At 36.3% G+C, this 21,324-nt stretch overlaps 3 protein-coding genes across 7 annotated transcripts; 2 read left to right on the top strand and 1 right to left on the bottom strand.

Moving 5' to 3' along the window:
- Window positions 1-85: 85 nt before the first annotated feature.
- On the bottom strand, window positions 86-4,133 carry LOC124301868 (regulator of microtubule dynamics protein 1-like). 3 transcript variants are annotated; one of them, XM_046757406.1, is made up of 6 exons: window positions 3,746-4,133; window positions 2,256-2,447; window positions 1,907-2,098; window positions 1,104-1,336; window positions 776-1,014; window positions 86-655 (listed from the first exon to the last, which is right to left on the bottom strand). In XM_046757406.1, exons 2-6 carry the CDS (start codon window positions 2,441-2,443, stop codon window positions 389-391), a joined length of 1,119 nt encoding a protein of 372 aa, XP_046613362.1. In that variant the 5' UTR covers window positions 2,444-2,447; window positions 3,746-4,133; the 3' UTR covers window positions 86-388. The 3 variants fall into 3 exon arrangements, with proteins under 3 accessions (XP_046613362.1, XP_046613360.1, XP_046613363.1); XM_046757404.1 differs by lacking the exon at window positions 3,746-4,133 and adding an exon at window positions 2,699-2,792; XM_046757407.1 differs by lacking the exon at window positions 3,746-4,133 and adding an exon at window positions 2,699-2,794 and having other exon boundaries at window positions 433-633.
- A 588-nt stretch (window positions 4,134-4,721) lies between these two features.
- LOC124301857 (uncharacterized) lies at window positions 4,722-14,568 on the top strand. Of its 3 annotated transcripts, XM_046757373.1 has the most exons (10): window positions 4,722-5,002; window positions 5,618-6,091; window positions 6,257-6,526; window positions 7,027-7,178; window positions 10,091-10,188; window positions 10,821-11,181; window positions 11,341-11,552; window positions 11,635-11,970; window positions 12,178-13,089; window positions 13,252-14,567. In XM_046757373.1, the coding sequence occupies exons 2-10, from the start codon at window positions 5,762-5,764 to the stop codon at window positions 13,674-13,676; spliced, it is 3,096 nt and encodes a 1,031-aa protein (XP_046613329.1). In that variant the 5' UTR covers window positions 4,722-5,002; window positions 5,618-5,761; the 3' UTR covers window positions 13,677-14,567. The 3 variants fall into 3 exon arrangements, with proteins under 3 accessions (XP_046613329.1, XP_046613328.1, XP_046613327.1); XM_046757372.1 differs by having other exon boundaries at window positions 12,181-14,568; XM_046757371.1 differs by having other exon boundaries at window positions 12,178-14,567.
- Window positions 14,569-19,438: 4,870 nt separating this feature from the next.
- On the top strand, window positions 19,439-21,202 carry LOC124302056 (inositol 2-dehydrogenase-like). The gene is made up of 4 exons (XM_046757825.1): window positions 19,439-19,598; window positions 19,837-20,082; window positions 20,161-20,542; window positions 20,603-21,202. The coding sequence occupies exons 1-4, from the start codon at window positions 19,516-19,518 to the stop codon at window positions 21,059-21,061; spliced, it is 1,170 nt and encodes a 389-aa protein (XP_046613781.1). The 5' UTR covers window positions 19,439-19,515; the 3' UTR covers window positions 21,062-21,202.
- Window positions 21,203-21,324: the final 122 nt, after the last annotated feature.

Raw genomic sequence — 21,324 nt, 5'->3', positions numbered from 1 at the left:
TAAATTGAAATGTTTTGAAGATCTTTAGAATTACCTTATAAGCATAGCAGAGTTGACTATTGAAATCGAATAAACAACGCAATACTTTTAGGTCAGGGTGTATATTTCACTCATTCAGTGTATTATAAAAAAAAGTTTGCAAACCGTGTTATACCAAACCAATAATATTACATTTCATCAAATCACCTAATAAATTTGTTACATTATACTCAAATGGGAACCCCCTCCTATTTTTATTCCTTACTCGTTAACACAAAGTTCCACTACACGATACGAGCACCATATAAATGTAATACCTAAATGTACGTTCTCATAATATCATGAAACGAGCATACATGCACACATATATTTATATGCATATTTACAATTTTAATTTCAATAGCTGTAGTTATGAACGATATTTAGAGTATTTTGATAAAAGTTGATCGGCCTCATTTTGCGAAACACGGTCTTCTTCGCTAACTGTCGGAATGTTACTAGTTTCTTCGAACCATCTGATTGCATCTTGATAACGCCCAACTGCTACATAACATTTACCGAGAAGTAATTTGTTATCTTTAAATGGCTTTATCGTCAATTCTTCGGCACGTTCAAAATCAACAATCGCTTCCTCGTAAGTTGCACTTGGAGGTTCTGCGAACAATGTTGACGCAACCTGTATAAAATTGAGGAAAAAGTTGCAATTTTTAGGCGACACAATAAAAAAATTTTCCAATCAATAATTTAAAGATTGGAATAATCAACTGAAACAGACAATATATAAAGTCAAACTGACCTTTCTCTCAATCCAGGTTAAGCCAGCAACTTCAAACTTGAACCTTCCCGATAAATGATGAAGTACCGGGTCTTCTGGTCTGATTTCTAATGCTTTGTTGAGATGTTTTTTGAAGCGGTAGCCACCTTCTATTTTTTCTTTAGTAGAAAGAAACATTCCGTGTGATCCTATCAGTATTGCGTACCACTTGTGAAAGTCTGCGCTGTCTGCTTCTTCAAATCTTTCGCAAGGGTTGAGACCTACGGGGTAATAAAAATTTTATTTGGAGTTGGAATACACGGATACTTCAGAAAAAAAAACTAGAGAATATTGCTTCTTAAATCCTTACCTTCGACGATAAGAGCCAGCTTTTTACTTGTCTCCGTAGCATTTGTGGAGCATCTGTGACAAGCTCTTGCCAGCCTCCATATAACTTCAATATTATCTGGATATTTAACAAGTAGATTACGTAGTGTACTAAGAGCCTCTTCACACTCGCTACCTGGACGTAGTTCCGATGCTTCAATTAGTTTGTCTGTTTCAGCGAGCCTTCTGTCCAGTTCGTTTGTTGGTCCTGAGATCCTGCATTACTAAACATATACTTTCTTCTGCTAAACTTTCTATAATTCATGTGGCATATAATCTGTTCTCGGTGAAAATTTGCCACGAAGAAAGCATTTTCACGTTTCTTTAATATATAATGTATCTCATTACCTTTGGTACACATCAATTGATATAAATATCAAACGTTCAATTGAATTGAAGTAATCATAAAATATCAAGTACAATTACAAAATGCATTCGGCGGTATGTATTTCAGATGAAACTAATTAAAAAAAAATAAAAACACACAAAGTGGGCACTAAAATTGACACATTTATTTATAGTAAATTACTTTACTAGCGTGCATCAATATAAGTATCCATCGAAATCTTTTGGCATTTGAAAATGCTGTGATAATATTAGCGGATAACATTTATCACTGCAAAAGATTTGTTTGTGAAAGGAAAGACTTGCCTTTGTGGTAAGGAGTCCAGTTTGTACTTTCTACTTTGCTTCCTTTTCAGGAAGATTTATTATTCTATGTATTGAAATGAAATATGAGTTATTAGTTTGATTACGATCCATTATTTGGTTGTTAAATTTACAGACCTTTCATTGTCTCCATCGCCTGACTCCATGTCGGAGAAATCAAAGAATTCATCATCGTCAAACTCTGTGTCAGCTGTTGAAAAGGCGTCTACGTCAGTGTCATTATCTGTTGCAGAATAAGTGCTGCTATTTTTAAGATTCGGCTTTCGTCGCGATATTCTTTCTCGATTCCTGCGTTGATTTTGCTGTAATCTAATTAGGCAAGTATGAAATACAAGTGGTAATGACAATAACCTTTCAATCTGTACTTTTTTAATTTTATTGTTAGTTACGTTAAATTAGTTATACGTATTTCAGAGGGCTAGATATAACGTGATTATCGAAATATCTACAACTAAAAGGAGCCTACCTCAAAAGATCCAACTGTGCTTGTAGTTCGGCCATAGTTTCACCCATTTTATCCAAATCTCGTCTGACTCTTTCGGTCTGTTGTTGTTCTCTTATTTTCTGGTACACGAACAGACCCACAGCCCCGATAACGCCAAACGCTGCAGCAACTGCAGTCGCAATCAGTCGCGGAGAGTTTATATCACTCATGGTGCTAAATTGTGGATAAAACATAAAATGTATGATTAATTAAAGAAGTTATGAAATAATCAAAGCAGATATATACAAGGGCATAATTGTACAAAATTATGATATTGCAATTTTTCTATCTGTATGTTTAAACCGCATCACATGCTTTGAAGTATTCAATGTGATTTTGGGTGGGAAATATTTGTTGGTGTTTCTGTCTATTGTTATACTGTACATTATCACAAAATATAGTTCTAAATTGTGTTTCAATATTACTGGGGTGCTTTTCTCATTCTGACGGACTCTTGGTTCATGGAATACATAAAGAGAACTCACGGCAGTTCACATAACAGATTTGGAAGAAATTTAGACTTTGAACTTCGAACGTGTGTCAAGTGTTTTTTCTTCACACTATGTACAGTTCTTACAGGTACATTAATGCAAAGCGGAAATGTATTCAACCAATCATACGTAAGATTTGAGAGGAAATTTCCACCTTTTCAATATACAGCTCATTGGTTATTTGTATTTCACAATAATTTGTGTAGCTAAGTAATGTGCATTCATAGCAAAGAATCTAATGTTTTCAGTGAACGAGCGGTCTTTTTGAATGTACAGTGATGAAAGATTTACCAATATTTGCTTATCAAATTTGTCAGACAGCAGACTAAAAGAGCGAACACTGTCAAACACTACATTACCTGTACCTACTCTGTGTTTGAAATGGATACTGTAACGTAGTGTCCTCAGTTTAAAGTTCCCTGTGCAACATTGAATGAACTTAATGCAGTGCACAAAATTTTGGCATGTCATTAGTATGGTATTTGACTTATGAGTGTTTCGTCATTAAGTAGAAATTGCGAAATAACGGTATAAACATTGTTTCGACACGCGTTTATACGTCCTTGCAATTTCAGAACTGAAATACCTCAATCATTTCGTAGTAAGCTATCCTAATTAACAGGCAACATCGGTGTTTGTAACCCTGTTAAAATGGGAAATAATTTGCCAGGGTTGGAAAAAATAATTTGTTTGTTCGTCGTCTTGTATAGTATAAATTATGAAGAGTGACATGGCAAGTAACATTGAGCTGTAGAACTGGGTCAGATCAATTATAGCGTACGTTACATACGCATGTTTCATTTCGCGCGTATAGGCAAAAATGCTAGTGATAATGCATGTGCTAATTTCGCGAAAGGAGAGTATGAATTATTTCTTGAGCAAAGTCGTATCAATCAATGGCAATACAGGCAGGTTTGGGCATGAATAATGGATAAATTAAATGGGTATAAAATAAGTAAACAACTATACTCGTCAACGTACGATTCTCGTTAGTTTTCATCCGACTTTTGGAACTGGTGAATTAACTGTATAATAAAGATAACTGTAGACAGGCCAAAAATTTTGTCATGTTTCTTCTAAATAATAATCAAAATTATCCAGCAGCACACTGCAGCACGCGAACTCTTTCACATTACACCTTTACATGGTATATACAACTAGTCGCGTTTTCAGCGAGTCTTAAGAATCGCGTATATACTGCTGTGAATCCCCTCGCACGACACATCAAACTGACATTTTTCTTTCTTATTTTAAAACCAAGGACAATCTATCCAACGCTCAATTTTTGTAATACACAAAAAGCCCTTTTCGACATGCAGTTGAACGTTTCAGCTTTGCGAAAGAAGCGTGCCGCAACTGTTTTTCACTTCCGCCGGCGGCCCATAGAGGGGTAAAAGTCGCTGGAAAAACAAAAAAGCATCATTCTTAGCGCGTCATATGAATCGAATGACTGATGCATATGATTTACAAAAAAAAATTTGTTTACACTTTCAAACTCATTCACACATTAGCAAGCGATTTCTGGGCAGTTGATCGGCTCATAATTTTCGTGACTACATTTTACTTGAATATGAAATTCGGAAATCGGATTTTGGGCGTCCAACGATCCGTCGATTGCGAACAACGGGACCGGTGGAACAAAACTCGAATCTCGGCCATTTCCGTTAATCCGAGCGTTTAATCAAGAATTACGTTGCCGAAAGATATATTGTATATCGTATAGCTTTAGTTTTTAGCCAACGAAAATTATAATGCTAACTGTCCGAACGCCTGTTGGATTTCGACGCTGAAAGTATATGAGGATCTGTATTAATTGTTCCAATCATCATCGTAACACGTATACATTGCGGCTACAGTGCGCAGCTCTGACACAGCAGAGGTCGCAGTAATCAACATTATTAGGTATCCGAGCGGAACGCCGGATTTTCGAACCGGAAGTGGCAGGCAGTGTCCAGCAGTGTCTTCGTCAGTCTTCATATACCTATCATGGAGTCGTTAGCGTCCGTGCACAATATTCCCTCAAGCTGTCGGTCGTAGTCTGTATTGTAGGCGTTGAGATTTCAAAAAAGTTGATGACGCTTGTCCAGGGAGTGTTCGCTTGGCGCTATATTTGCAGTATTATTGTAAATAAAGTGTTTGGTAATTTGTGGCCTTAGAACGTTGAAGTGTTTTGTGTACGCCGAAGTGGTGACCTGGGAGTAGGCCTCGACAAATATAATCGCGACGATACTGCAGCGGGTTGGTCTCACTATTTTACCGTATTATGATGTATATCAATGACCCGACATAAAATTCGATTAAATTCACTACAGTAATCGGCTCTGCCACGAGTTTACTTCACCATTACCGACTAACCTTCAAACATGGTTATTCGATGCCACACATCCCCACTACAATTTTTGCGTCATCATATCCCTAGTGCTTCGAAAGTTGGCACATACACTTTCATCAAAATTTTCGTTGTGGGACGAAACGTTTGTTTCGCTCGCCTCTTCAATTTACTCATTCTTTCACATATCCAACACTTGTCCAATGTATTTTTTCCTTTCTAGTTTTCTCTTACCATAAATACAAGTGTTAGGCACCTGTGCTGGCACTGTTTGCAACACGGGTTTCTACAATTACTGAACACATGTTATTTCGTTATTTCACTCTGTTATTTGAAGTTGAAAATAAATGAAAAAGGAAATGTTTTGCTCCTGTGAAAGTATGTCTTGCATCTTATTTTATTACTTTGTCAGCACTCTTCTACAATCCATTATCAACGACGAATTTTTATCATCAATTACGGATATTCACAACGATGCAGAACCTACAATTTTTGTAACTATGACTTTTTTAATTTTATTTCAGATATTATCGCAAGGATGGCGTTACTACTGTTAAATGTATTTCGTGACTTTGTTCTATAATATGTCTCGGGATCTGAGTCTAAGAAGAAGAGACCTTGGTTTTAGATAAACTTATTTAAATTATTTCATTTTCCAAGCCATCAATATGTCTGTCAATGCTCAATTCGCCAATCCACCCCCGGTGATAAGTTTACCGAACATGTCGGTTCCACCACCCATTGCAACGCCGAATTTATCTGCACCTCCTCCTAATTTAACAACTATAAATACTACGACTGGAGGTTATCAGCACAGATTTGGTACTCACAGAGATGGAAATCGTGGTTTTTTCAAACCATTTCGACCTTATCATGCCCCGAAAGTTATAGCTGGTGGTCAAGATGCGTTACAAGATGAATTCGATGGAAAGAGACTCAGGAAATCTGTGATGCGAAAGACGGTCGACTATAATGCTGCTATTATTAAAACCTTGGAGGTAATAAATTATTCGTATAAACAAATTACTTTGGTTCCTGTTTGTAATTTCATATTTTTTTTATCTCGTCAGAATGTTCAGCTGCTCCTTTCAAGCTTCTAATACCTCTAGCATCTTTCTTCTTCGTGTAGGTGTAGATTAAATTTCCATCTTTTTGTTACTCAGAATCGGGTTTGGCAGCGAGACTACAGAGACAGAAGAGCTCTTCAGCCTGACGTTATATATTATCCTGACCTTCTGCCACCACCAAGCTACGTTGATAATCCAATCAACGCAGTGACAACAAAATTTGTCAAAACAGCAACGAATAAAATGAGGTGTCCAATATTTTGCATGGCTTGGACCCCCGAAGGAAGAAGGCTTGTCACTGGTGCATCGAGTGGCGAATTCACATTATGGAATGGGCTTACTTTTAACTTTGAGACTATTCTACAGGTGGGGATATATTAAGAAAATTTACCACTTTTTTTGATACTCTATTAGTACATGGACCTAATATTCTTGCTCTATGAATCTGTTACAGCCTCTATTCTCGTAAATCGCTATTTTTTTTATCTGTAACAGATTATGAGATTCGTTAATTTAATGTCCACGTGTATCTGAGTTACAAATATAGTTCTCAGAGGTCATTTTCGTTTATGAAAAAAATCTTAGCTTGGTTTTTCATTCTCCTGTCATGTCAACAAATATCACGATTCTCAGAAAATTGAATTTAAAATGTCAAATAAACAAACTGTCAGTAAGTGAAGATAAGCAACACATCTCTGATCACTAACTTGGTGTGGCTAATTGAAAATTTGCAAAATATGGTTTAATATTAGCATCTCCTCTTGAGTGTCGAATTAGTCAAAAATGAACCTAATGTAATGGAATAACCTTGTAAAATGTTCCGACAGGGCAGTTAAAAAATAATCATTCATTCTTCCATTTCTTAGGCTCATGACAGCCCTGTACGTACAATGGTTTGGTCCCACAACGAAAGCTGGATGGTGACGGGCGACCACGCAGGCTACGTTAAGTACTGGCAGAGCAACATGAACAACGTCAAGATGTTTCAGGCGCACAAAGAGGCTATTAGAGGACTCAGGTATAGCATCTACCACTCTAGTCCTTACATCTATCGTGACACTGTCCTTCACGGCCGATTAACTTATGTAGCAATCAGGACACAGGACGTGGGTTTCATTTTGATGTATTTTCCATTTAGTAAAACGTTTGAAATCAAGTTACACCTTCTCATTTGGGTACATAGGTGAAGTGTTTTTCTTGTTTCTTTAGTGTGTTCTGTTCTTATCAATGATCTGAGCATTCAGCATTTTTTTTTTAATGCTGTCTCCGTTTGTACCTTAGATCCAGTGTATCGGCAATCAGGGTGTTAACTAGATCAAATATAGTACTTTGGTTTGTGTATGTGCGTCGAGATTGCTATATCTTATGATTACAAACAACCGTTTTTGAATTTTTTTTTTTTACACCTACGAAGCTGAACTGAGGTGATAACAGCAGCATATTAAAATCTGGCCAGTATGAAACTCAAAACGTCATTCGAATCTTCCAAGTATTGAGAATAAAAAACAATCGTATCAATCATGACTTTGTGAGGAACGAGACATTTATCAGGGTCAGGGATTGATTTACAAAAAAAATTCTTTGAATCTGTTCGTATAATTAATTTTGCGTTATATACTAGTAGGTAGTGCTTTGAAAAGATTATTGGGCAGTACGCGAAACACAGGTGAAATTGAAGCATGTATTGAATAGATAGGTTCAATGGATCCTCGATTTTACAGTATAGTTACCTGTTCTGAGAGCCATCGGGATCTTATCTTTGCATGCAATGGACCATATTCAACCATTTTTATCTCAGGCTCAGAAGTTTTGCATATACTGAACAATTACCGATGTTTTACATTAATTACACACTATAATTTTGTGGTCAAATTTCCACTCAAGAGTTCAAATAGGTTTACGCAAACGAGCTTCCTTTATCTTGCAAACATATTTCTTTATTCCCAGTCTATCCCTGTAATTATGTTCATTTACTTCAAAGTCTTGTAATATTTCAATGCCGGTGTGTAATTGCGGGAAGAAATTTAAGTAGAAGCGTAATTGGGACCTTATGGCTGTCAGGAATAAAGTTTGTATACAGGATAGGATATTGGGCAAAGATGTATCGTAGAATAAAGAGAAGATGGTAATATTGATAATAATAAAACTAAAGAAAAAATACAGCAGCACCCAGTCGAGATTCCCATCGAATATATAATAAAGAAAAATATCCTAGCTCCCTTCACATCATCCAAAAATATCAATATAAATGAATAAATACTTCACTATATTATCACATATATATTTGCATTAATAAAGAATGATCATCATATATCTTCCTTTGTTTTGTGTTGCTCTTGTCCTTCAGAAAACTGATTATCTTAAATAAAGACAAATTTGGAAAAAAAAAATTTATTAATAAAATAATGAAGGAACATTCTGTACACATTAATCGTTTTTTTTTTATGAAATAAACGTTAAATTTGAGAAAAAATAAACCTAATTTTCGTACATTCTCCGGTGGTCATGTGGCATCGAAAACACATTGTGTACGTGTGCAAATTGAGCTCAGTTATTGCTCATAAACTGCAGAGTGTATTTTGAGTGCCAGATATGACTGTCGGAGATGGCTTTTTGTTTATTTACAATATTTACATCTAGTTGATCCTTTTATTAGAAAATATACCATGTCCATATTTTGGACTCTGCTGATACATTAACAAGATTTCAGAACAGTGACTTAATAAAGTTCTAAGTTAAGTCAAGAACACTTCCACATACACATTTCCTACCTTTTCTCCACGTGCAGTGCGATATTTACTAATACTTCCTCCATTCAATATCCATTTTTGAGAATATTTCCGATATCTGCATTAATTCATTTCGCTGCGGAATAATTTCAGTAACTTAAGACACTGCAAGAAAATTGAACATAACAATCTATCATTTACAATTGTTCTTATTGCAATGAACTCCAAAATTTAACGAGCCTGACATTCTGATGCTACTTTGGTTGAATAATATAATTTTTCCTCCTATTTCTATCTGAATCTAAATTTCGTCGTGTTATTACCTATTTTTTTTCATATTTTGTTTAAAATTTTCATTCGAATCGTATCTTATTTATTGATGTTTAAAATCTGAGATGCTGGTCAATTATCGTTGAGCGATATTCGGTACAATACCCTGATTGGAGGAATTTTAGTCAAATAATATTCTGCACATTATCATGCAAAGTGAAAAAAAGCAACGAAAAAACATTTCCACATTAAAATTACACAACGCTGATGGGTATCACTTCTCCGTGACTGCTTCACTGCAATTGTCCGAGCCTCCAAGTCGTTTCGAGCTGTGCTATATTTGGGATCTTCACCAGATTGGAGTTGAAATTCTGTCAAATTGCATATTTCAATAAAGAATTAAATACCCCTTGCTTCTTCCTGCTTCTAGTATACTATCATCTGTAAAGAATTAGGAACTAAAAGAATTCGAAAAAAAAAGGAAAAGAAAAGACAACATGATAAATCGAGCAAATAAAGAAACCAAAAACACCAATAACCCAGAAGTTATGTACCATAAACTTTTAGCAGAATAAAGTTGTTAGGTTTTATTTATTTAATCGTTTACTAGTGAATATTACGCTCTGTGGTTGAAAAAATAAGAAAAAAAAAAAAAAAAATTAACAATAAACCGACAATAATGCTGTATTTTTGGAATATTGAAATAAAGTTAACATTCAAGTATATTACACTTTATTATAATGATAAAAAATGTCAGGGTATTCTTGTTCTTCACTTGGTAATAATTTGGTATTGGTAGTTACTTCGTTATTTTATATCACTACTGAACGTTTGTTTGTTACATTACATATGTGATTTAAAAATAAAGAATTTCTTTTATAAATATGACCATGCATTTGGTGTGTATAACTTTGTTTTTTTGGGTGGGTAGTTTCAGTCCTACGGATCACAAGCTGGCCACTTGCAGTGATGACGGAACCGTCAGAATCTGGGACTTTCTGCGATGTCACGAGGAACGAATTCTCAGGGGTATAAACTTCTTTATATTACAATATATTTGTAATTTGGAAAGAGTAATTAAAACAATAATTATTTGCAAACAATAATAGCTAATTATCATTAATAATGTATTTGTTTTTTTTTAAACTTTGTTTCCACGTGTCACATTTGATTGAATTGTCCATATTTTCAAGTATACTCAAAAATCTAGGCAAATGATTTGCAACAGTCAACCTTTCGTCTTTTTGTTCTTTCAATAAAATAATTTGAGACTATTTATTCTGGTTCAATCCAGATATCGGTAAAATTGCAAACAATTTGAAAAGAATGTCAGAAGACCAATCTTACGACATATAAATGTCTATGCCGATTAGTTACGAATTATTAATAGTAATTCAAATTGATTAACTGGTGATAACTATATTTGGTCGGGTTGCTGGTAGAAAGAAAAAAGGAAAGAACCATTCATTGGCATTTAAAAAGTTGATTGTTAAATTTTATTTACATAATGTGGAATCCATGTGCTATAACTGCAAAGTTTGCCGTTAATAGTAAACTGCAACAGTGGACATATTGTTTAATAAATCTGCACTGATGATATTAAATGTATTATACCGTGAGGCTTGGATTGAATCAATTGGTACTAAATTGTGATTTTTCAGGTCACGGAGCGGATGTAAAGTGCGTTCATTGGCATCCGCAGAAGAGTCTCGTTATATCTGGAAGTAAAGATAATCAGCAGCCAGTGAAGTTGTGGGACCCAAAAACTGGGCAATCGCTAGCTACTCTACACGCGCACAAATCAACGGTGATGGATGTGAAGTGGAATGAGAATGGAAACTGGTTGGTCACAGCATCTCGAGATCATTTACTCAAGCTGTTTGATCTGCGAAATCTTAGTCAAGAAGTGCAAACCTTTAGGGGTCATAAAAAAGAAGCTTCAAGTGTTGCTTGGCATCCTAGTCATGAAGGACTTTTCTGTAGCGGTGGTAGCGACGGGGCCATACTCTTTTGGCACGTTGGGTATGTATTTCTAATCCTGTTTCTGGTACACTAATTATCTTCTGACAATCAATGATGAAAAATAATTACGCAATCACGGGGTTATTATACTTTAATATACTATAATTTACGAATTCCATTAAGAATACTAAACATTTTTGTTATTCCTCCTTCGTCAAGCGCTGACAAAGAAGTTGGAGCGATAGAGCAAGCGCACGACAGTATAGTATGGACCTTGGCGTGGCATCCGCTTGGACACATATTATGTTCTGGAAGCAACGATCACACATCAAAGTTCTGGACGAGAAATAGACCAGGAGATTTGATGAGAGATAAATACAACCTGAACACTCTGCCTGCAGGAGCTGCAGGTGTTGATGATCATGAAGTTGGTAAGAGAGTATTTTTAAGTATAATCTATTTTATAAACATTCATTTTGACTTGTCTAACCGTCGAATTTTACACATTATTAGCTGACGACTCGCCAGTCATACCGGGTATGGGACCTGAAGATAGAATTAATGCTGACGGTGAATCTGAAGATAAAAGCGGCGGAATCCCAGGTCTTGACTTAGATCATGCGATTGACGAGGGAAAGAAATATGCCAATAAGAAAGTTCCTTATAGTAAACCGATACCCAGAAATTTCCAAGCGCAGTGGAATGAGATGGAAGCTGAAGATATCGAACAAGTCGAGGCATTGAATGCCTTCGTCAATCAGTTAATCGAAACGACACCTGGGGCTGTACCTTTGAACGAAGTTACACCCAACGCTATAATTTTATATGGGAAAATGATTCCGGTTGAGCGTAAGTTGATGTACTAAACTATGTGCGTAGAAATTTGCATAGAAATATGATTTTCCGCAACTTTTGAAGATTATATGTACATGTAGACTGCCTTTGGTATACATGATCACAAAGTATTTACGTGGTTTTTTCACACATTTGAAGTACAGTACTCTGTGTAACTGCAAATATATTTTAATTCTTTTCTATTTTTACTTCATCTTGCAGCAGAATCAAAATTAGCTGAGGCTATTACCAAAGGAAACGATGCCATAAACAAATTAGTATTTTCCGGAGAGATAGAGGAGCTTCGCGAAGTGATCGGTTCTCCTGAAGATGTGGAAGAATCCGAAGATTTCTTACAAGATGAAGGTGAAATTGATTACTCCAAAGTTCCTGACATCGAACTTCCTGCGCCGTTGCCCAGTTCCAAATTTGCGCAGAATCCAGAATTACTGAAAACATTAAACCGTGGTGGAAAGAGAAAGTTTGATCAGTTAATTGGTTGGAGTGACGGCGGTGCGAGCGACCGAACGTCTAAAATACATCAACCTGTCTTTGGGGCTTCACTGAACGATGACTTGTCTAGTGACACAGAATCGAGATCTGGAATGGCTAACAATTCCGGCTGTGAAAGTAACTCTTTCGGAATGGGTCTAGACGAAGACTTGAGACACTTGCCAAGTGACATGCGAAGCATGGGTAGAGATGAAGATTTACGATTCGGTGGTATGGGTGGTGGGTTGGGCAGGTCGATGATGGGTAGCGACAAGGACTTAAGAAGCAGTTCGATGAACTTTGGCGATAAAGATTTCAGGCAAATGTCCATGCACAATTTCGGAATGGGAAAATCAAACATGGACAATGATATGTTTGGGGATAGGGACAGAGAAAGTAGAGACAGATCAAGATGGGACGACGAGCAGGGTGGTAGAAATCTTAACGACAACTTCAACATGGATTTCCCTGGGAATAACAATTTTGACAAGCGAGACAACATGCCGCCAAACATGGGAAACAATCACAATATGCCGCACATGGGCAACATGGGTAACCATCATAACATGCAAAATATCAATCCGAACATGAGTCATCATATGTCGAATATGGGACCCCATCCGAACATGCCGCCACACATGGGTATGCCAAATAAAAATAATCCAAATATGTCCTCGCATCAAGGAATGCAGAATATTGATAATCCAATGCCACATATGAATAACTCTAACATGCCAAACATGATGCATCACCCCAACATGTCTAATATGCCACCTGGGTTTGGGCCAAATGGAATGCCTCCAGGCAATTTTGGTCCCAATTTCAGACCTCCCAATGGAAACTTTGGGGGTAATCAACACTTCAGACCCAATCCTATGGCGCCCTTCGCGCCAAATTCTGGGCCACCCTTCAACAACTCGTTTATGCAAAATCAAGGCCCACCAAATATGCGTGGTCCCAATGCCGGGAACCAAGGACCACCAAACTTCGATCGCCAAGGTTTCGGTGGTCCAAATTTCCGTGGTCCGAACCCTGGCAATCAGGGACAAGGCGGATATGGTGGATACGGTGGGCCGAACAAAAACGGACCTATGCACAACATGCAAGGAAGATCCAGAGGCTCTAATGAAAACAATATCGGACGTGGTGCTTACGGGAATAGAGGCAGGGGTAGAGACAATGATCAACCACCCAGGGGTGGCAATTCTAGAAGCAGAGACAATTTTTGAACTGTCCTTATGAGTGTAAAATATCTGTGACATTGTGTTGCGAATCATACAGATTATGCAATTTGTAAATTTCGGTGACAGTTTCATTCATTCGTGTGTGTGTGTGTAATCACGGTAATACGGATGTGTACTTAGCTGGTTACCATTAAAAATATCGCGTCGACAAGACTGCGTTTCTTGAAGATCCATTGTGACAATACTCTCATGGTAAATCAATGTTTGTTTGGTGTCGTTTAACCATTTCAACGCATCAAGCTCTATGACCAGAATAGGTATTAAGAAGCCTTGAAACACTCGATCTTACTATCCTTGACTATTGTCGAATTTATGTTCAACACTGTATTTGTAAAGACCCGAAATTTAATGAATTTTCGATTTATATTTCACCTTCTGTCCAGAAGTTTTAATGATTTTCGCATGGCAAATCCGTTGCTTTTACATGCTATAGGTTGTTATTAATTATTACTTGATACTATGATATAACGTCAACAATGCTTTACTGACGACATTATTAGTAAGTGATACGTTTCTTCAATCTATTGTATCGGGTGATAACACATTGGGTGTAACCATTCCCAACACTTATATTTTCGAGAAACGAAAATTATAAGTCTGTACCTCAATAATGAAATTAACCATAATTTGGTCAATTTTCAGAATATAATCTGAAAATATTGTAATATATTATACAGTTATACACAATAATTATTCTGATGTATAAAAAAAAAAAAATTGTTCACTAGCTGCCTTGTGAGGGATGTCATTTCATTTGCGATCCTTTGGGGTCGCTGCGATAAAATTAGACTCCAACTTATCATGAAAGTTTGAACAAGAGCAGTTTAATTATGATTCATTGATAATAAAAAAAAAAAACAATATTGACTATGTTTACAAAAATTTTTTTAGAGAGATTGTATTGCGATTTTGTAACTACCTACTCATCTTTGTCCCGAGAAGAAAAATTTCATTGAATGCAATTTCACTTCACACTTTCCCTACCATATGTGTTTCCTTTTAAACACACTGCAATATGTGAAACATATGCAGGCGGTTTTTTTATAACGGCGTTGCTGTGTAATGGTTAAATAGTGTTGATTGATAATTTTTTTTACACTTCTTTACCGCGTTCAGAATTGGAACTCTGTCCGAAGTGCTTTTTTTCATTCTGCATGAATAGTCAAATTTTTATTCAGAAATGTAACTTATATTTTGTGTGCTGTCTATATAATTCAGATTCGCAGATAAGCGTTATTGAGAAACTAATACATAACAGAATGTTTCACTGTGATTTCTAGATTATCGTTCATTCACCACCTGTTCATTGCATTCGATTATATTTTTTCTGCAAACCATCATATGGCAGTGTAAAAATATGAGTCATCGTCAAGATATTTCATCACTTTAGCAATTAGAACAGAATACATCTGTTAAACCGTACTGACAATGAGTGATTGGTCACTCGTTCGGTGTCACGTCGGAACAAATTCTCATGAGCAATGGCTACTGTCATGTTCAAAGATGCTTTCCCCTACACTGAGGGAAGGCTAGACGTGATCCACCTCCGTAGGATTATCTCTACAAGGTGTAAGTAACGAGCTTAGAGGTTGAAAGAGATTCTTGAATTCCTAAATTTTTCAGCAGTTTGAACAATAGATAAAATTTTTTTATCCACTCTGAACAAAACCTTTTTCATCCAACCTTTCCTGAGGTGCTAAAATGATTATTTTATTCCTCCCATTAGCTCTGAAGTCAGGCAGACTGGCTAATGACAAGGTATTAAGTGCAGCTCCGTTTGGAGTTGGCTGAGCTGGCACCTACAATTTAGAAATGTAAGCTCGCAGTCCTCGTGTTAAGATAAAATATATCGTTGAAGACCTTTAATCAAGATGGGAAGGGATCAAGAATTTCTGGGGATTACATGATCCCACTTTCTTAACTAGCCAACAAACAAGTGTGTGTACAAAGATGAAAAGTGTGAAAGTAAAATTATCACAAAATTCTGGAACATCGTAAAAGAGTGTATTCATATGTATTGTTATAATTTTTACACTCGACAGCATTGTCGTTATTTCCCCAACTCTCACTGTTGAGGGCATTGTCGTTGAATCGTTAAAAAGCTCAAATATCAGTCTTCTGTGAAGAACTAATTGCACAGTCTTACGATAAAAGCGTTAAATACTACGAAGCTGCAGCAGCTATTGGTGGGCCACTTTTTTGCACGTTCAACAAATTTTTTGGTCCAAGTTTCTGTGCAATGAGACAGCGAATGATTAAAGACGAAGTTGGGCATATTCAAATTATTAAAATTTGTAATCGAAACCCACCAATAGCTTCCATTGCTTACCTTAAAAATTCTGATGGCATCTTTCATGAAACTATGATCCATGATATTGACATGATGATTTAGATGCTCGGAGTATTTCGTATAAAGGTAACTATTACAATTAAAGTGGTTCATGAATATTTCAGGTTTCTGTACAAGTACAAGTTTGTGACTCGCTATCAGGAAACTTTGGCAATAAGCAGAATTGTCATCTTGCGAGAAATCAACTCGCAGAGCAAAAATGGTGGAGCTTAAGTGGGCGGCCGATGAGCTTCCCGAAAGAAATTAAATTTGTAGAAATATCACAGAGCTCTGTCTTTGATTCCTAATAAAGTAAGTAACAAACAATGACATCAAGTTCAAACAACCGTGCAAATTTAGCAGCTATTTATTAAAGTAAGGCAGCTTAACAAATTAAATTTTGTTAAATAACATCAATTATAAAATTTTGCACTTAAAGCTATACTGTATGAATCTGAAGAGCTTTCGACTGCTAACATCTGGCATCTAACTTCAGTTACAGAACAACATTTGAAGTAGTGTAAAAAATGTGTCAATAGAATTCTAAGCATACTATTCAAAGCATTGAACTTTTAACTTCTGTTACCTCTTCCTTATCTACTCCTTCCTCTTTTCTCTCTGATGATAGGCTCGCAGAATTGAAACAAAAAAATATTTATCAACAAGAAATTGGCGTGTGTATTATTACTACACTACCCATGATAAGTAATCGACTCTGGTTTATTCCGATGACATCCCATATTTCTTTTTCTCATTCAATATTACCGTTGATATTAAAACGAATTTAACAATGTACTAATAAGTCTATCTTTTAATAAGCTACCTATGAGATCTCAAGCTGTGAGATACAATCTAAAATAGCAGTGACTTATATTTGATATAGAGATTAAAATTGAATTCATATTTGACGATGATCAAAACAGGGTATTCTTCAGTATTTGGATTTTGGAAATTTGAAGAATGGTAGTATGTATTATAGAGAATGACCAGCTGTATGATCGGTAAATTAATGTGAGTCGGATATAATATGTACAGCAGGATCAAGGCTTAAAGAATATGCATACGATGGTATCGATTAAAATGGTTATAGAAAAATCTTTCGGTAGATCTGTACAGAAATCGATTACCCTGAGCAAGTGCCAAGATCAGAGATCACATCACAAACAATGACCTTAAGAAAAGAGTTTGATTATGGTTCCAGTTCAGTATATCGTATCAGAAATAAAAAACGTATCGTCAGAGATATTACAACTACGTAATCCCTAATGCTTGATAAGTTTTATCGACTAAATATTACACAACTGGATACTTAATAAAAGCGTTATGTTATCATTCATTGGACTTGAAATATGTCACGCAATTGAATTTGTTTTTTAAAAAATCGATGTATGATTAGAAATTAATTAGCAGTTAAACACACAGGTGCAACACCTGATACACACGAATTTAGCAGAGCTGTTACATCCGCTTACTGCGATGCACTGTCAAAGGAAGATAAAGTGTTTCTGAGATAAATTTGATGGTATGGAACATAAAATTGTGGCAGATTGAGGAGAATCGGGTTATAGCGAAATGATTTTGAAAATGGATTAACAAGAGGATTATCGATTATTACGGATCCTGACACTGATTCTGTACAGAATTACTACGAGACACATGAAAGACTATATGGAATTTCCACCTAAAACATTCAGACTCATACAAGACTTTGGATCCAGTGATGAACCCAACGCTGATAAATAATATTTCAACAAGGTCAGGTAAAAAATGAGTGCTCACTAGTATTTCCATACTGAACATTCTTTGGGTGGTTGATAGTAACGTCAGTTAAGGTCTTGTTAAATCGCCAAGGATAAATTGTGCGATATAATAAGCCCCCTCTATGTGGAACAAACAATTTAAGGTCAGTGATTTGGGAATTGAGTGACGTAGACAACAGATCGTGGAATATTTATAGAAATTTCCAGAACAACAATCTTCCCCCACTTTGCACTGTCCTAATGAAGGAACTGGTTATTACTGGAAGCGAGAGAACTGAAAAAAACTTAGATGATGCGTATCACGATAGAACCGGAATTATCTTGCCTTTTGAATTGTGATTTCAGCTGAGGTGACGAATTTCACTATGAGTAGGCAGAAGTGCTTGAGATGTTTATACGTTATTATTCAAGTATACAACTTGACAGAGAACAATCACTGGACCCATTTTATGATAACACACTTGCATGGATATAAGAAGCATTTTTATAATCAATGTAAAGTAAATGAAGGAAACAATAGTTGAATCAGCACAACATTCGGTGCATCAAGGGGTTCAGATATTTTTTCAAATTAGTTCCAATCTGCAATTAATTATATAATCCTAAATTACGTATTTCTTAGATTAAATTTGATTTAGATTGTATATTTCATAATACATCAGTATTTAAAGTTTTCATACCGATCGAGATAATCAGAACATCTTTAATAGTATCGATAACATAAATCATATTTTTTACTGTTCGATTGAAGTGCATGCTATAAAAGTAACGATACCAATAATGTAGCAATTTTTTTTTGCAGTTAGATAACGCATTCATCAGTTTCACACAGCATGTTAAAGATACCGTAATGATTAAAACGACAAATCAGAAGATGGGTGAAAAGGAGAGAATTAATAGTTTTTTCACACAATTGTATCAAGCGGCTTACTGATTATTTTGATCCATGAAAAAGAGTCAATTTCACCACCGTGCAAATACCTTGAGGAAACTTGAAATACGTGATTTTTATTCTACTCCGTTTGGACTTTAGGCAACTGTGTGAACCATCATAGGAATAATTAATGAAACTAAACAGACAAGTCACCTGATTTTAATGGTGATCAAGTCTCGAGAACCTTCGTTTCTTCCCAGATTTCAAAAATCATTTGCAATTATTAGTTAAGATTGGGTTTGAGCTGGTCCTGTATAAACGATATAATGTTTAATATTCATTATTATCAACTTCGGCAGTATTATATAATGGCAAGATTGTATATCATCAAACATAGGTCATGCACTCACAGTTACGCAGATGAAGAGATCGAAGATCAATGTTAGAATCAGAATTCGGCCTCTGAGAAGAGTTTCGGCAGCGTTGTTTATTGTTAATTCAATTTTGTTCAACATGATTTACAATGGTATCAATAATTGTTTCCAGTAAAGCATGGTAGCGTGTTTAAACCTATGATGATAAATTTAACGAACACCCTGCGTAATGCGAATGTAATCTAATAGTTTCTAAAGGTTACATAAATCAACGTTCGTCAATCCCGCGTTATCAATAATTGAACATAAATACATTACGTCCGACAGTTGTTCTCTTTTTCTCTCTAAACTCTGATGTGGCAATATAAAGAGATTAGCTTTAGTAAAGATACCTCCCCACTCCATTCAAAGAAATGCTTATATTGAACATCGCTCAACATTGGGTTACTTGTTCGGTCCTAACGTAACGTCGAACTTCTAGTCCGTCATGGCCACCATAAAATTCAAAGAGGCTTCTCCCTACGTTCAGCCCACACCGACGCCGCCACCAGAGGACTATCTGTACAAGATGTAAGTAATACGTTTACACTGCACTCGAGTCTTGTATGAGATTTTCATAATGTTTGAAATAATAAATGACAAATAGAAATCGCAACTTGTTCTCTTCGATATTGGAATTTTTCTATTTCATCTTTAAGACAAGCAATGGAATGCTTCAATTTCGACTGTGGCATTACTGGTGGACACAGTTCTTAGAATTAGATGATTAATATACTATCTTGTCTAAGTGCTTATTTTATTTCTGCAGTTACGAAGACAATGTAGCCCTAAAGTCAAGCAGAACAGGTGAGAAAGTTCTGAATTTGGCTATTTTTGGACTTGGCCGTGCCGGAACCATTCATTTATCATCTTTGGCTCGCAATCCTCGTGTCAAGATCACCTATGTTGTCGACGATGTCGAATCTAAATGGGCAGCTTTGAAGGAGTTCTGGGGACTTAATGACGCCACTTTCCTGAACAGTAAACAGTCCAGCGCTGTGTTCAAGGATCCCAAGTAATACATTATAATCAATTGACTTGGCATTCAATTTGAGAAGACCGTCTTGTTGAACATTTTTGTTTCTTTTCTTAGAGTTGACGTTGTTGTCGTCGCTTCTCCAACCTTCACTCATGAGGATATTGTGGTTGAATCTTTGAAAGCTAAGAAGGCTGTCTTCTGCGAAAAACCCATAGCCGAGTCCCGTGAAAATAGTGTCAAGTGCTATGAAACCGCTAAGGCTGTTGGAAAGCCACTCTTCTGTGCTTTCAACAGGCGTTTCGACCCAAGCTACAGCGCAGTGAGGCAGCGGGTGCAAAAAGGCGAAGTCGGTCATGTTCAAACCATCAAAGTTTGCTCCCGGGACTCTCCGCTACCTTCTATCGAGTACCTGAGAACTTCAGGCGGTATCTTCCACGACTGTATGGTGCATGACATCGATATGATGACTTGGATCATTGGAGAATACCCCATTAAGGTAATTATTTGAAATCCTCAATCAAGTGTTCTAGCTGTAACGATTTCATAAACATTTCAGGTTGCCGTACAAGCACACACTCACATTCCTGAAATCAAAGCTTTGGACGATCACGACACTGTCGCCGCTACCCTCTACTTCCCCTCGGGAACTTTGGGAATAGTTGATTTGTCCCGAAACTGCAATTATGGTTACGATCAGCGATTGGAAGTTTTTGGTCCCAAGGGAATGCTCACTGCCACCAACGAGCAGCCGATTCATTGTGTCGAGACTCAGTACGGATTAAATGGACTCACCACCGCACCGATTTGGTACAGCTTCCCTAGTCGTTACCGTAATGCTTATCAAACGGAAATGGAGCACTTCCTAGACATCGTTCACGGAAAGGCACAGTCAATTGTTGACTACAGAGAAACTCTGGCAGTCAGTAAGATTGCGACAGCTTGTGAGGAGTCTGCTCGCAGCGGAAAAATGGTCGAGATTAAATGGGGAGCGGATGAACTCCCTAAGAGAAATTAGTTTTGTAAAAATTTACTTTTTCACCAATAATAAACTGTCTGAGTATATATCGTCACAGTTACAAATTAGTAATACCAATTGTGCTGCATGTGTGGGAATCGTAATCTCGACGAAATTAGTAAAAATACCACAATGAAATTACATTTGCTTGAATTTATTGCTTTTCCAATCATGTTTCCAACAATGAACCAGTAGATAAATATAATGTATTTACACTAGTTTATTTCTATTGCAATTAGGTATGAATATTTTGGAAGCAGTGT

This window comes from Neodiprion virginianus, chromosome 4, assembly GCF_021901495.1.
Source record: "Neodiprion virginianus isolate iyNeoVirg1 chromosome 4, iyNeoVirg1.1, whole genome shotgun sequence".
NCBI classification, from domain to species: Eukaryota; Metazoa; Arthropoda; class Insecta; order Hymenoptera; family Diprionidae; genus Neodiprion; species Neodiprion virginianus.
The sequence above is the reverse complement of the archived record's forward strand: the minus strand, read 5'-3'. Positions and strand labels throughout refer to the sequence as shown.

Bases quoted from the DNA above. Each gene is read 5' to 3' on its own strand.
- LOC124301868 (XM_046757404.1), bottom strand. From the start codon at position 2,745: ATGTATTCCATGAACCAAGAGTCCGTCAGAATGAGAAAAGCACCCCA. The intron at 2,448-2,698 runs GTAATATTGAAA...TCCACAATTTAG, and splicing joins AGAATGAGAAAAGCACCCCA to CACCATGAGTGATATAAACT. The intron at 1,337-1,906 runs GTCTGTAAATTT...TTAGTAATGCAG, and splicing joins GGCGATGGAGACAATGAAAG to GATCTCAGGACCAACAAACG.
- LOC124301857 (XM_046757371.1), top strand. From the start codon at position 5,762: ATGTCTGTCAATGCTCAATTCGCCAATCCACCCCCGGTGATAAGTTTA. The intron at 7,179-10,090 runs GTATAGCATCTA...TTGGGTGGGTAG, and splicing joins GAGGCTATTAGAGGACTCAG to TTTCAGTCCTACGGATCACA. The intron at 11,971-12,177 runs GTAAGTTGATGT...TTCATCTTGCAG, and splicing joins GAAAATGATTCCGGTTGAGC to CAGAATCAAAATTAGCTGAG.
- LOC124302056 (XM_046757825.1), top strand. From the start codon at position 19,516: ATGGCCACCATAAAATTCAAAGAGGCTTCTCCCTACGTTCAGCCCACA. The intron at 19,599-19,836 runs GTAAGTAATACG...TTATTTCTGCAG, and splicing joins GAGGACTATCTGTACAAGAT to TTACGAAGACAATGTAGCCC. The intron at 20,543-20,602 runs GTAATTATTTGA...TAAACATTTCAG, and splicing joins TTGGAGAATACCCCATTAAG to GTTGCCGTACAAGCACACAC.